The 13,530-nt window shown below is 33.1% G+C and overlaps 1 protein-coding gene and 1 long non-coding RNA gene across 3 annotated transcripts; one reads left to right on the top strand and one right to left on the bottom strand.

Annotated features, from left to right (window-relative positions):
• Nucleotides 1-773: 773 nt before the first annotated feature.
• On the bottom strand, nucleotides 774-10,653 carry LOC141712205 (mechanosensitive ion channel protein 2, chloroplastic-like). Of its 2 annotated transcripts, XM_074515047.1 has the most exons (14): nucleotides 10,489-10,651; nucleotides 9,012-9,261; nucleotides 8,877-8,933; nucleotides 7,767-7,924; nucleotides 7,401-7,524; nucleotides 7,162-7,259; nucleotides 5,934-6,047; nucleotides 5,510-5,570; nucleotides 4,384-4,533; nucleotides 4,125-4,235; nucleotides 3,639-3,806; nucleotides 3,427-3,540; nucleotides 2,248-2,304; nucleotides 774-1,979 (listed from the first exon to the last, which is right to left on the bottom strand). In XM_074515047.1, the coding sequence occupies exons 2-14, from the start codon at nucleotides 9,087-9,089 to the stop codon at nucleotides 1,017-1,019; spliced, it is 2,253 nt and encodes a 750-aa protein (XP_074371148.1). In that variant the 5' UTR covers nucleotides 9,090-9,261; nucleotides 10,489-10,651; the 3' UTR covers nucleotides 774-1,016. The 2 variants fall into 2 exon arrangements, with proteins under 2 accessions (XP_074371148.1, XP_074371149.1); XM_074515048.1 differs by lacking the exon at nucleotides 3,639-3,806 and having other exon boundaries at nucleotides 10,489-10,653.
• A 208-nt stretch (nucleotides 10,654-10,861) lies between these two features.
• On the top strand, nucleotides 10,862-12,386 carry LOC141710695 (uncharacterized). The gene is made up of 3 exons (XR_012571016.1): nucleotides 10,862-11,584; nucleotides 11,725-11,788; nucleotides 11,878-12,386. It is a non-coding gene; the product is annotated as an uncharacterized LOC141710695 (long non-coding RNA).
• The last annotated feature ends 1,144 nt before the right edge of the window (nucleotides 12,387-13,530 follow it).

Below are 13,530 nucleotides of genomic sequence, written 5' to 3'. Positions count from 1 at the left end.
TTTTATTTTTGCCATTTTTTTAAATGTTATATATTTAAAATTGTAATATTTTTTTATTTTATTATATTTACTTAAAATATTTACATAGATATGAAAATATAAAAATATTATCATTGAGAGTCAAATTCTATAGAGACCACGAATACCGCTTATGTTCTGCAACTCAAATTTTGCATAAAAACATTGCAAAACGTATTTTTTTGCGACTTATGTTCTACAAATATTATTATTTTATTCAAAAGCTTGAACATCATACATGTACTACATGTAGAACATTACAAAATATTTTATTCTGCGAAACATGTTTAGTTTACAGAACATTTTTTCAAATTGGAGAAAATACACATTATACTTATTAAACATAAATGATCTTCAACAAATTTAATGAATTAATGATATCACAAAATAATATTTAGGATAGTGTTTTGATCGTAGAACATAAGGTCTCCGAGGTCTCCAACAAAAATATGTTTTTCATAGAACTTTGACTCTTAATTGAATATCTTTTTATTATATACATGTCGTATTTTCAATTATATTGATTAAAACTAACTTAAATTAATTTATATACTTAAAGTTAATAAAAAAATAATATATTAAATATGATCTTTTTTTTCTTTTTTTGCTAAGTCTAACATATGATCTTTTTTTTTATTTTTTTGCCAAGTCTAACATATGATCTCCTAAAGTAAAAGAACTCAAACTACACACCGTGTTATTAAATTTCAAATATCTGTCACTGATAAGTAGAAAAAGATTTGTCAAATAAAAAAGGTAGAAAAGAGAAAATTAACATAGCAATGAGCAGCCCTGCTTTAATCTGGTTCCGGTTTTTATATACTTGCTAATAAATTTAATTTTTGAAGACTGGCAAAATCCTACAACACAAAAATTATGGAGGATCTGCTATCTGACACATTTACAAAATGACTGGACAAGTGCAAGAGAATCTTCACAAATGGGTTAGCAACTAAAACTATACTAGTAACCAACTGTGCAGGATCTTCAACGTTTACTCATTTATCAGCAGGCGCTGTGTCAGGAGCAGTTGGATTTTGACCATCTTTCTTGTTCTTGTCAGTCATTGGAGACGTGCTACCACTTCGGGATGTAGCCAATTCCTTAAATTCTGGAGTAGACGCAGAGGAAGGAATTCCTTCTTCAATAGGAAGGGTTCGCTTTGAGCCGTCCAAAGCGACACCAAGAACTATATTATCTTCCAATACAGATCTTGATGCAGGTGCCTGCGAATCTGGCAATCTCTCCGTCTGCTTTGAACTAGAGATAGATTGGTTAGCTTTGTTGCCAGAAGTTCCTACCGGAGCAGACGAGGAATTATCAACTACAGTGTTCTGCGGAGCACCTTCCAAGCCTGCATGTTTAGGTCGTTTCTTGGTAGGGTTGTTTTCTGCAACATTATCTGCAAGAGGGATTTTGGAGTTTGAACTTGAAACTACTTCAGTCTTCGAAACTGCCTTGGCTCCAGATATTTTGTCTACAACTTTATCACCTGGCTTGACGTCAGATACAGGTGTTCCAGCAATTTTCTGGTCCCTTTTGCTGTCAGGATAGGGCATATCTCCAACAGTGTAATCTGCTTTTGTATCAGATAATGATGTTTCTTTTTCTTTGGATTCGATAGTTTGCTTTTCTTTGGTTTTAACATCAGATGGTCCACCCTTTACATCTACCTGATTATCAGGCGTAGTCCGTGCAACAGCTTTGTTGTCTTGCTCAGCATTAGTTCGTGCTGACCGAGTTTGAGATTTGGTTTTGTCTTCTCCATTGATTTTGTATGATGGTTCAATTAAAAGTAACGGGCGGCTTGCTGATGCTCTACCACGAGTGAAGACTGAATCAGCAAATGGCATGCTATCCAAATCAGCATCACCATATACCTTTTGAACTGTACGAATAGGAGTAGCAAGACGAGCCCGGTGATGGCTTATAACTCTGAGGAGATCTAACAGTATAGCTTCCTGTTTTTCATATCCAAAATTTTGAATTCTATGAGAACTACTCCATTCTATGAACAAGAGTTTCTTGGGCATAACACTTTTAAAATAGAGAAAGAAGCTAAAGCAATAAAAAGTGAAAACACAACGTTAATTATAGTTGACTTTAAAGAAGGTTTACATAGTTCTCTGGCACCCAAATGCATAATGCATTATTTTCAGTTAACCTTTCTTAAGGCAAATCATGTTCTGTAGCATTGAAGTGGAACTCAAAGAGAGATATAGAAATTACCTTGACACACAGGTACTCTTCAAAATGTGACGTCTTCACGAAGCATGATATCAGGACCTGTAATAGAATCAGAGCGAACATTGAATACAACCATCAAGTACAACATAACAAAACATATTCAAAAAAATAAATTATGGCTTTACAAACATAAACATAAAATGCTGACACTTGATCTTTGTATAAAGAGATTGATATATTTGTTCACTGGTCATTTTTAAGTCGATCCAACAATATTAACATTTAGCCACCAGCAATAATGTACACTTTAACTGACTTTCTTCTTACACTTAATTCATACATTGGATCCTGTGTCATATTGACTCAGTCCAACAATAATACGGAGTGACATTTAGCCACCGGTACATGCATATACTTTTTCTGATATTTGAATCACACACATATATAGGCAAATGATCAAATAGAAACCGAGCTTAAAATAAAAACTAAAAACACCCTTATTTACTATCCACCAATCTCACTTTCAATTAACTGTACCCAACCCCCAACCCTTCTCCCAAAATCTCACGAAGAAGACCCGTATCCTTTCTATTGATTTTCTATACGAAGAAGTCACCTACTTCCTGTTTTTAGTTTGAACGCAAGCCACACGAGAAACTACGACAGCAAAAGTTCTCAGCTGTCGCTAATTGTAAGTTCCCACCTTTAGTTTCTGAAAATACCTTCTCCATACAATATTTTGTATTTAAGATCTCTACCTATTTTTAAATGAAAGACTGCAGAATTTATCATGGGTTGTAATATACCAGGTATCTGAAAAATAGCAAGCAGCAAGCTACCACAAACAGTATTTACAGATGCACGTTCCGATAAAGTTGATTTTTATAAATCTCTAATTACTATCTTGTTCAATATGAACATGAATATTCACTTTCTTGCTAGAGAATAAACCATAAATTTCAATTGGGCTTAAGGTTCCTAAAGTTAACTTTAGATAATTATCTAAAGTTAAGGCTATTTTTGTAAATGCAGGTCAATTCTATTATTACAAAAATGTCATTCAACTTTTATATACAAAATCCTAATCCCTTTAGATAATTTTACGTTAACTTAGAAACCTTTTTCTCAATTTCAAAGTACTATCTAATAAGATGCTAGCATAACAAAAATTGTATTCAACAATCAACAAGTTAGAAGCTGTAAAGTATAAATTAGACTGACCATAAGTGCTTGATTTTCAGGATTAACATTCTCCAGAAACACTCTTCTGTGCAATTTCTGTTGTTCTACCTGAGGATTTTTGGCCAACACTTTCCGCATATCAGCAACAATACTCTGCAGAGTTAAAAGGCATCACAACTTAAAGACTAGAATCAAAATTTAAATAATACATTATCAATAGTTTATAAATAAATAATTCAAATATTACTAACATTAATCTTGTTGACATCCAAGTGACTGATGGCCAAATGAGTTTTAATACGCCAATGAGATTTTTGTGTGAGATTTCTCACAATATTAACTGTAAACTTGTGATTTGGGATGTGAATAGCTTCACGGTCTTCTCCTCTTATTATCGTAGGTGACCACCACCCTACATGCTGCATGACATAACTAGGTCCATGTTACAAAGGCCTTTGAGCCGAGCCCAGAAATAACTATAGATTTAAACTTTCCATAATAGGTCTGATATAGGTAGTGACAAAAGTGTGTTCCATTTCTCCTTGCCATCATATAATAGGTCCCATATTGGTAGTGAAAAAAGTGTGTTCCATTTAAATTTGAGCTCAGCTTTCTTAAACAGGTGCTTCAGGCCTCAGGGAAGGTAGAAAACACATAAATATAAATATAATGTATAATTCTCAATTAAAAAAACATAGTCACATCATCTCAATCCCGACCAGAACTACTCTACATACCTCGACCGTACCAGAAACTTCATAGCCTTCAATCTTTGTCTGAATCCATTCATTCACAATAAAAGGACGGGTTGCATGAATCATTACGCTTGAAAGAAAATTAGTAAATATCTGAAAGAAAACATTATAAAAACCGTAAAACATGCAAGTTGGAAAGGATTTAATAAAAATAGGAGGGGAACGCTGGAAAAAATGCACAAAATTAAGGTAATATCGTATGTCATACAATATATTTACAGAAATGGAAAGTAAATGCTACCTCGCGCCCTGCAAGTGTCAGAAGGACAGTCCCAAGACCTCCCGCAGTGAGCCATTTCTGGGTAGAAAAACCTAGCAACTCCATGAACAATGATACAGCAGCCACCCACACTGCACTGTATACAGCTTTTCCAGCAAATTGAAATCCCATCTGCAAGGATGCAAGTAATCTTTATTTCTTACCTACTAAGCCAGGAAAATACTGAAACCAAACAGTATATCTATTGTATAGCCAAAAAAAATAGAAAAGCGCAAAGAATGATAAATGAAATATAATATGAGAATTCCATGAAAGAAGTTACAAGCTGAATCATATATATAGGTGAAATATTATATCCATTCACATGAAATTCATCTTTGTGAGCTGCAATGAGCCTGCAGATCAAAATGGTGTTTTGACATCCACAAGCAATTGCTTGTAGTGTCAACACATTTAAGGCAGCTGTTACAACTTACACATACTTTTATATTTCAAAACTGAAAACATGCAGGGAAGCCTAGTTGTAAGGGACTAGAGCTTTAAGCAATCAATGCTGCAATGTTAAAACTCTTCTATTTTGTTATCTACTGAGTTCATGGGAAAACGCTAGACCATTAAGGTCAGAAGCAATTAACAGATATGCTAGAAAGTTAACGATATGTTGACATCTATAACTTTGCATCATAAGTTCTTAACATAATATTGTTATTACAAGTTAAGAAGCACATACCCAAGACATTTACTACTTCATTCATGCAAGCACAACATATATTGCAATGTGACATAACAATAAAGGCATTTTTAAAAGCACATCTATATAATGAAAACAAATCAAATTCAAAGAGGTTTTTGCTAGAAGATGATAATTTATAGATATGGTGGTTCTCTCCTTCACCACCGGCTAGCTGGCCTATGCAACTACAGTCCTTGCTGATATAGTAATTGGGGTTTTTTCACGGGATTTATCATATATTTTTGCCGCATCAATTTGGTATATTAGTTTCATAGACGCAGTGGATATAATCCATCCTAACCTAGATAGACCTCATTTTATTATAATTAATACATACTAATACTGATGATAGATGAACAGAGAATATTACTGATTATGGAAGAATAGAACAATAATGATGTTATTAAAACATACATTTCTTGTATCAGCAGGGTCATTTGTCTCCATATAATATTTCTGTGTTTGTTGAATGACACTGCAGTAGATGATTTTAAAAATAATCAGTTAAATAATTAACCCTGCTGAAAGAAGTTATTAGCTCTGAGTTCCGCAAAATTGTACTCCAATAGGCAATAGATAAATTTGACAAGAAACAATTTAGACAGCCAGGGTAGATATCAGAAAGACAAAAATTTAGAAAAATGAAGAAACCTCGCAACGATGATGCTGATTCTGTGCGAATTTTAAACAATGGATCAAGTGAAAACTAAAAAACTACCACTGAATTCTATATTACTTAATATCATAACAGTTTTTTGGTCAATCAAATCAAAATTGATCAATAACTTCATCAGGAACTTAAAATTAATTACACTCACTGAGAAAACAGTACTCTTACCTTGAAATACAATATGCAAAAGCTAGCACAGTTGACAGGGATCTCACAAAATTCAGAAGGCGCTGCTTTACGATTTCACTAGCTTCTGACGGCAAGACCACGGGATCCAGTGCTCTACAATTGAAACAAATTTACCCAAGTGTGTCAAAAATAATTTGTGATGTAAGCCGTATTGATGCAGATCGGCAACTATTTAATCAGTTGTTACTTTTCTTACATAATTATGTAGATATCAGTGTACTTGTATCATTTACCAACAATATTTCAAAATATAGATTATTTTAGTTTTCTGTTTAGAAATTAGAAACAAAGTAAATATTGTTGGATTAGGAATCTCCATAATCATTAGGATCAATTCTTATTATCCAAGAGGAGGCTTTACTCATCTATAAGATGTAATATCATATATTTATCAGTTCTTTTAAAATAATGGACTCAAAAAAATTGATAAATTATAGGATTTTTCTGTCCATACTGATTCCCTGCCTCGATTATCAAACTATTTCTTAACCCTTCCGACATCGAGTGGTACCATCTACCATAAGCAAAAATTCATGATAACTTTTAATTATCCTATTTTCTTTTTAACCAACTTTTAGCTTTCACCCATTCATCAAAATTCACTAGAAAATCAACGCTCAACTGAGAAGAAAGCATGATATGCAACAGTAATCACCTTTGCCGGATATTAAAGTTTTCTTATAACTGAACTTATATGTTATTGTTCAATATACACTATCCGTAAAAAAAAGTTCTCAAATAACATGTCTTCTCATATAGATTCCGTCCTACTCAGAATTCATTTTTTGTAACATGATGGTTTTCTTTATGCTTTTAAGGGTATTCTTTGAAATTCATATTCAGAGAGGGCATGATGTATCAAGCAAAATCATTCAGTGATATATCTTCACGGTTATCTATAATAAAAAGTAAGAAATACGGTATTAAATAATTATTTGTAAATTATAAATTTCTTATCATTCAATTATCCAACATAGAACTTTACTTCTATATGGTGTAATCATCGCAAATTTATCAGATTATAAATTATGGAAATTAAAATTGATATATATATATATTATTGTTTTTTTTATTTATCTCCACTCTCCCGCGATTTTCTACGGAGATAGATTCTATCTCTGCTTTCAACCATTTTCTTGACATTGTCCAACATTACATATGAAACAAACAACAAATTTAGCAATCCACAATTTCGAGCCAGCAATACCTGCAGATGAGTGTTGCTCCGGTCCAAAGCAAAATAGGCTGAATATAAGATGTCATAATATAATTGGCACTACTCTTTTTCCAACTGCTGTCACTTTTCTGTAGCACAATTTGAAATGTAATATAAATTAAATGACTCAAGAAGACATAAGATTTATTTATATAAATAAAAAAAAATAGGTTTAGCAAAAGGAAAAAAAAAACAGCCAAAACATAGATAACAATGAGCAGAGAACATACATGAAGAAATATGTTCCTGCTCAGACGCATCAATGGCCCCAGGCCCCATACAGCAAATAGTAGAATAGTAACTGCTGGGACCAGCTTCAGTAATATAGGTTTGCTTTGCAAAGCACCAGAAGACCTGCATAAAATTAAAATGGTTTACATATTTATCTTAAACCACAAATCAATGAAACGAGGATAAGGTCCCAAGTATGCGAACAGAAATGCCGCTGCTTAACTATTTGCAAGCCTGCCCACATATAATTAAGAAAATTTTCATATTATATACGAGGAACAGTAACGATCCTATTAATGGTAAAATATGAGCAAGTAAATAGACTTGCAACATCAAAAGTGTCTAAATTCACAGAAAAAAATTACCTCGTCAATTCTACTGCTACATTCTTTATATTCGATATGTGGAATGGATGACCTGGATTCAAAAACGAATGACATTTGAAGGGACTACGCCTATTTGGAACAATATGTACTCGTCTCTGCATTCTATCTGAGAGATGAATACTCCATGAATCTTGTCTCTGTAAACGCAACCAAAAGAACATTTGTTAACCTAAACAAATAAAAAAACACATTCTGCTAAACTTACAGCGACAAAAAAATTTCAGGCAGGACCTGTAAGAAACTACACACTTATCTTTACTAAAACAGGAATATTTACTAATAAGGATTAGGAAGGAAAAGCCTTTTGAGATTGCTAACTTTTGTCATGGGGATTTCTGCTTTTTAGATGACTATCAGACTTTGCAAAAGGAACCATAACATAGCAACAAAAACTGTGAATAATTTAGCAAGCAATCCAAAAAACATTTATAAGGCGATTTTCATATTTAAGGCAAGCAATGTGAAGAACATGATTATGTCAAGAAAGTTGGTCACGGAAAAATAGATCTTTGCCAGTTCAAAAACCCTGGAATGCTGCTAGGAGTCTTCTTAATATAGTACCATCCAAAAATAAGATTGAACACTAAGGCAAAATATAGAAACTACGAGAATAACGAAAAATTCAATAGAACATGAGAACTAAATAACTAATTACTTATTACAGTCAGTCATGTGAATCGAAGTTTTTGCTTCCAATATTACCACTGGAAAAGATTAATTAAAAATTTAAAAAACACCAAATTAGAAAAGCTTCCTGTTTTTAAAAAATAAGTGACATGCAGAATAAGGATTTTAATTACCAGAGACACTGTGGAGAAATAACAATCAAGCAAGCACCAAGGGTCGGGGTTAATTAGACGTGTCACGCAGACAAAGGCACACAACCAGATCTACTACATACCATTATCAACACAAAACTAATGCTTCCAACAATTGGCAAATAAGTAACGAGTAACATGCAGACGAAAGGGATTAGATTACCCAAGAATGTGTGTGCTATAGAACAGTCATACTAAATCTGAATGAAAAAAAAAGTTGATTAAACTTCACAACATGCAAATAAACTCGACAGCCCAAAGAGATGCTTACCAGGGAAAGCGATGATAGAGCGCCTAATAAGTGTATGTTGCCACTTCCTGTCCAACTCTAACATTTAAGAAACATCCTTATGTTAGGTCTAGATATTAATAAAGTTGCTAGATTGATTTTAAGCAAAATAGGCACCTGGAATTGTCTACTGTCATGATGGTTCCTATATATTCCCAATTGATGGGATAATTGTAAAGTGCAAGCAGTTGCCATGGTCAAACACTAATAGTGCGCCAAAAATAATAGGGTATTAAAGACAATCACAATTGACTAAGCAATCTGTTAACTAGAGCTGATTTAAAAGCAATTTTTTTATCGTTCTCCTTAACCAGTTCTGGTGTAGAAGAAATTTATTTATCTGAGAGCCTCTTACCCCTGCAACCTCCTGTGACAAGAAGTATATATATACATCAGCAAGCGAAAACAAAAAATACTATGTATTATGCATTATTCTAAGAACTTAAAAATATTTGAAGTTGTGAACAAAATTTCTTTAAAGACAAAGAGACTTTTTACTGTTAAATAAAAAATTAAAAGGAACGATTAATTCAAAGTTAAATCAATCAAATCACAGTCATATATTAACTAATCTAATTTAGTCCACGAACATAATTAGTGATTCAATTGTATTATAATTTTCTGCATGTTCTCTGGTTTTCTAATCAATGATTACACAAATGTTTAATGTACTCTACTGTAGAATACACATTGGCAGTGTTTGGAAGTTGCTTTTTGGCAACAAATTAGCTTTTTGAAACAAATTAGAGGTTTGACTAATGAAGCCTCTAATATTAGTGTTTGGTAGTCAGCTTTTTGAAATAGTTTTTTGGTCCGAAAAAGCTAATTTTGGAAAAGCTACTTGGAGTTCAACTCATGTATACAATAAGCTAATTGAAACTTTTATTTAGCAAGCAGTTTTGTTCAAAACAGCTAAATTCAAACCGCTAGTCAAAACAGTTTACTCAATCAACTAGTCAAAACAGCTAATTCAAACCGCTACAGCTAACACCTAACCGCTAACTGCCAAACAGGGCCATTGTATTATTTCAACTCTTGATATATATCCAATTACATAACTCATAATGTCATTACATGTCTACACTTTACATAGATTTAGTATCAACATGCTTTTCTTACAAATTCAGTAATTCAATGTATCCCACACGTAATCCACATTCACGAGATCAGTAAATCCAATTTGCACCTTATATCCTTACACCTACTCCGCTGATTAAAGAAGCTGTTTCTTAAAAACACCTCGTAAATTAGAGACCAGACCGCATTATATTTTATACCTCGCCTTTTATCATTTCAATTTTCATTCAAGCAGAACTAGCTGAAATGTACATAATCTCTTTATAATTAAACCTCAGATTCATTTAAAACGCAGATTAATCATAATTTCTATATTTAGACATCAACTTCCCACTTTCTCGGAAAAGTTAATATCCAATATGCATACACTCAATTTCATTCTAATTACAAGTTATCCCCAATTTGTAACCCTAGAAATATGATCGATCAAATATCATTAATTCAATTAATTATTAAAAATATACATATATTTAATTAAATACAGTAAAAAGAAAGAGGATAGGAGGTGGTGAATTACCTGTAGCTATTCGGCACGGCGGCGACGCGGCGGAAGTTGCAGAGAGAGAGAGAGAGATAGTAAAGTTTCGTGTAATTATGGATTGTTATATTTATTAGTATAGTTTATTATTATTGTTTGTATGAATGAAAATTTGAGGTTTGGGGGTTTCGATTGGGTGATTGGGTGTTGCCTCCGACAAGTCTATTACTCCCACTGTCCCGTTCAATACTATACACTTACTATTTTGGGATGTCCCTCTCAATTCTATACGTACCCAAAAATAGTAATTTTTTAATAATATAAAAATAGACTATACTTTTCCCATCTCGGGAGTATACTTTTAATAATATTTTCCTCCCCTGTCTCTGCCCCCTCCCACCCTCCCCCCAAGAACCCTAAAACTCTCCTCTCTTTTTTTCATTTTCGCATTTTTCCGTCATTACCATCAAATACCCAATGGAATCCGAATCGATCCATGATTCAGCTCCTTTAATTGCTTCAGATTCCGATCCCGAATCTTCGAAATCTCCATTTTCTCTGATCGTAAAATTTGTCAAAGCTTCCCCAAAATTTCAACTGACTGAGGATTCGACCACTTCTTTTCATTCCGATTTCGATTCCCCATCTCTTTTATGCCAGGTTGTTAAAGATACTCCAGAATCTCAACTCAAAACAAGAGAAAAAATGAAGAAACGTGTGTTTGAAAAGAAGGCATGCAATTCGATAGCGAAGAAGTTGAAATTTGAAGACCCGAAATTCGATGACCCGAGTGGGGAACTCCATATTTTTCTCCCCCGATTTTTCAAGTGAAGAATGGTTCTTTGAATCGATTAGTCAGGGTTAAGTTCTTGTAAGTCGGAACATATATTGAGGATTTGAACTAAGTAGCCCAAGTTTTAAGTATCTTAGTGTATGTGTTTATTTATCTGCTTGATTTATCTCAGTCAGGGTTGGTGTATTTTGATTTCAGTTTTTAAATTTTGAGATCTTTTTCTTTTCCGCACTCTTGCATCCTTTTCTGAATGGCATCAGTTTACAGAAACTAGGTTGCAATGCAGAACTTATAGTTGATGATTTTGGTGAAAAGCTTCTGGAGGAACTTGATTATACCTTGGTATTGGTTGCAATTGTTTTTATGCTTCAAATGATATACCGCTTGTTATAGCCTAAAAAAGATAATCCTGTCTTAGCTGTGTTTTTACGGAAAGTGGTTGTCTTTCGAGCCTCACCAAAGTCATTTTTCTTTCTTTACAGCTTAAACAGAATGAAAACAGATTGGAAATTTTGCACTAGGAGCAAGTTATATCAGTTTACCATGGTATGACCCTTCAGCAAATATTCCAGACATGTGCTATTTACAGGTTATATCAATATATGTTCCTGAAATAGAAGGCTTAATGTTTACAGGTGCTATTTCAGATGCTAATATCCTGTCAAGCAAATTTCAGACATGTTGCCTTCTTCTGGATTACGAACCAAGTCCTGCCAACTTAAATAAGGTACAAAAATCCTGTTTTCCTATCATATACTACTGCATTACATAAAAGTACATGAAATGAAAACAGATTTACAAAAGATCGGCATACATTATCAAAATCTTTTCCACTAGGTATAATGGAGCACTAGTTATGCATCACCACCGGTTGTCTCGTTCAAAACCTTTTCCACTAGGTATAATGGAGCACATATTCAAATCTGGAATTGATTCTTCATTTAAATCTGGAAGCATGAAGGCAGTGGACATTTTTTGTACTCTGGTAGATTAGTTTAAGAGTTAGAGGTGAAATATTTATAAAAAGTGGTGCACATTCTTATTACTTTTGTAGTAGCAAAAAGGAGCAGAGCAGCAAAAAGGAGGCAAACTGTAATCTGATTTTCTGTTTAGGCGGGTCAATTTCCCCCTTAAAGCAAGTGTGTAATCATACTTTTCAATTTTTAAATAATGTACTTCACTTGTCATATTCATTATTTAATTCTTGCATTGTCCTCTGTGCCCAGATGGTATGTATATAAACCACTGGGACAGAGGGAGTACTATTTTTTTGTTTTTTGTCAGGCGACAAGTGAATATTTATTTATTCATTTCTACCAGCCACGTCATTTTTAGTATTTTATTTCGCAAAATTATCAAAACTAACTTAATAATTCGTGCGAGACACAGGCTAATTTCTAGAAATATATCAAAATTCGGTATATAAAGTTTTTGCAAATTCATTTTTTTACGATTAAAAAATAAAATATATAGTCCCTAATAATTTAATTAAAATATACAAAAAATAACATTGAATGTAGTTTATGTTCAATGATTAATTATACTCTTAAATGATGATTTATTATCTTACAACTATTTTTCTTTTTCGTTTTTCAGGCTTGATGGTTCTGGTGAAAATAAATATTTTGATTGTACGTGATCTCTAAGTCAAAAAATGTTGTTATTTATTATAATTTGAGTAGTTTCAATATATATGTATAATGTGATGAAAACTTGTTGCATTTGATGTAGAAGATGCCTCGTCTCAATCACAAATTTCTCGTGTTGAACTGTCACTATCTGCCACTATGATCTTGTTTTTTTAAAACCAAGCATTTATATTAAAAGTAACAGCAGCTACATACTTGGAAATAATACCCAAGTACTCTTCTAACTTGAAACAAAGACTACAAACTGATTTAAACTACGGAGCCTAGAGAGTAGAGCCACAAGCCTACTAATAATCCTAATACATATATAATTTGTACTAAAATTTTTGACCCATTAGCTGCTCTTAAAACAGCCTTCACCCTCCCTTCTGATCGAGTATTTCACCATAAATTCAGCCATTTTTGGATATGTTCGCATTAGCCTACTTGATTCGTTTAGAAATCAAGTTTAGGAGTGAATCCAAACTTCCTTTGACAGCGCTGTCTAGTATGTCTCGAGCATAGATGCCTGGGAACACTTTCTTATTTAAGTTGACCACCGGAGAGTTAAAGATACTCGAGATAGGGATTAGTCGGCCTTCGTCTAGGATTTTCAAAGCTTGTTGAGTGAGCAAGCCATTATGCATAAAAGCGTAGTCT

The sequence above is a fragment of the Apium graveolens genome, chromosome 3, assembly GCF_009905375.1.
Source record: "Apium graveolens cultivar Ventura chromosome 3, ASM990537v1, whole genome shotgun sequence".
Lineage (NCBI taxonomy): Eukaryota > Viridiplantae > Streptophyta > Magnoliopsida > Apiales > Apiaceae > Apium > Apium graveolens.
Note: the sequence above shows the minus strand (reverse complement) of the source record. Positions and strands in the feature narration are given on the sequence as shown.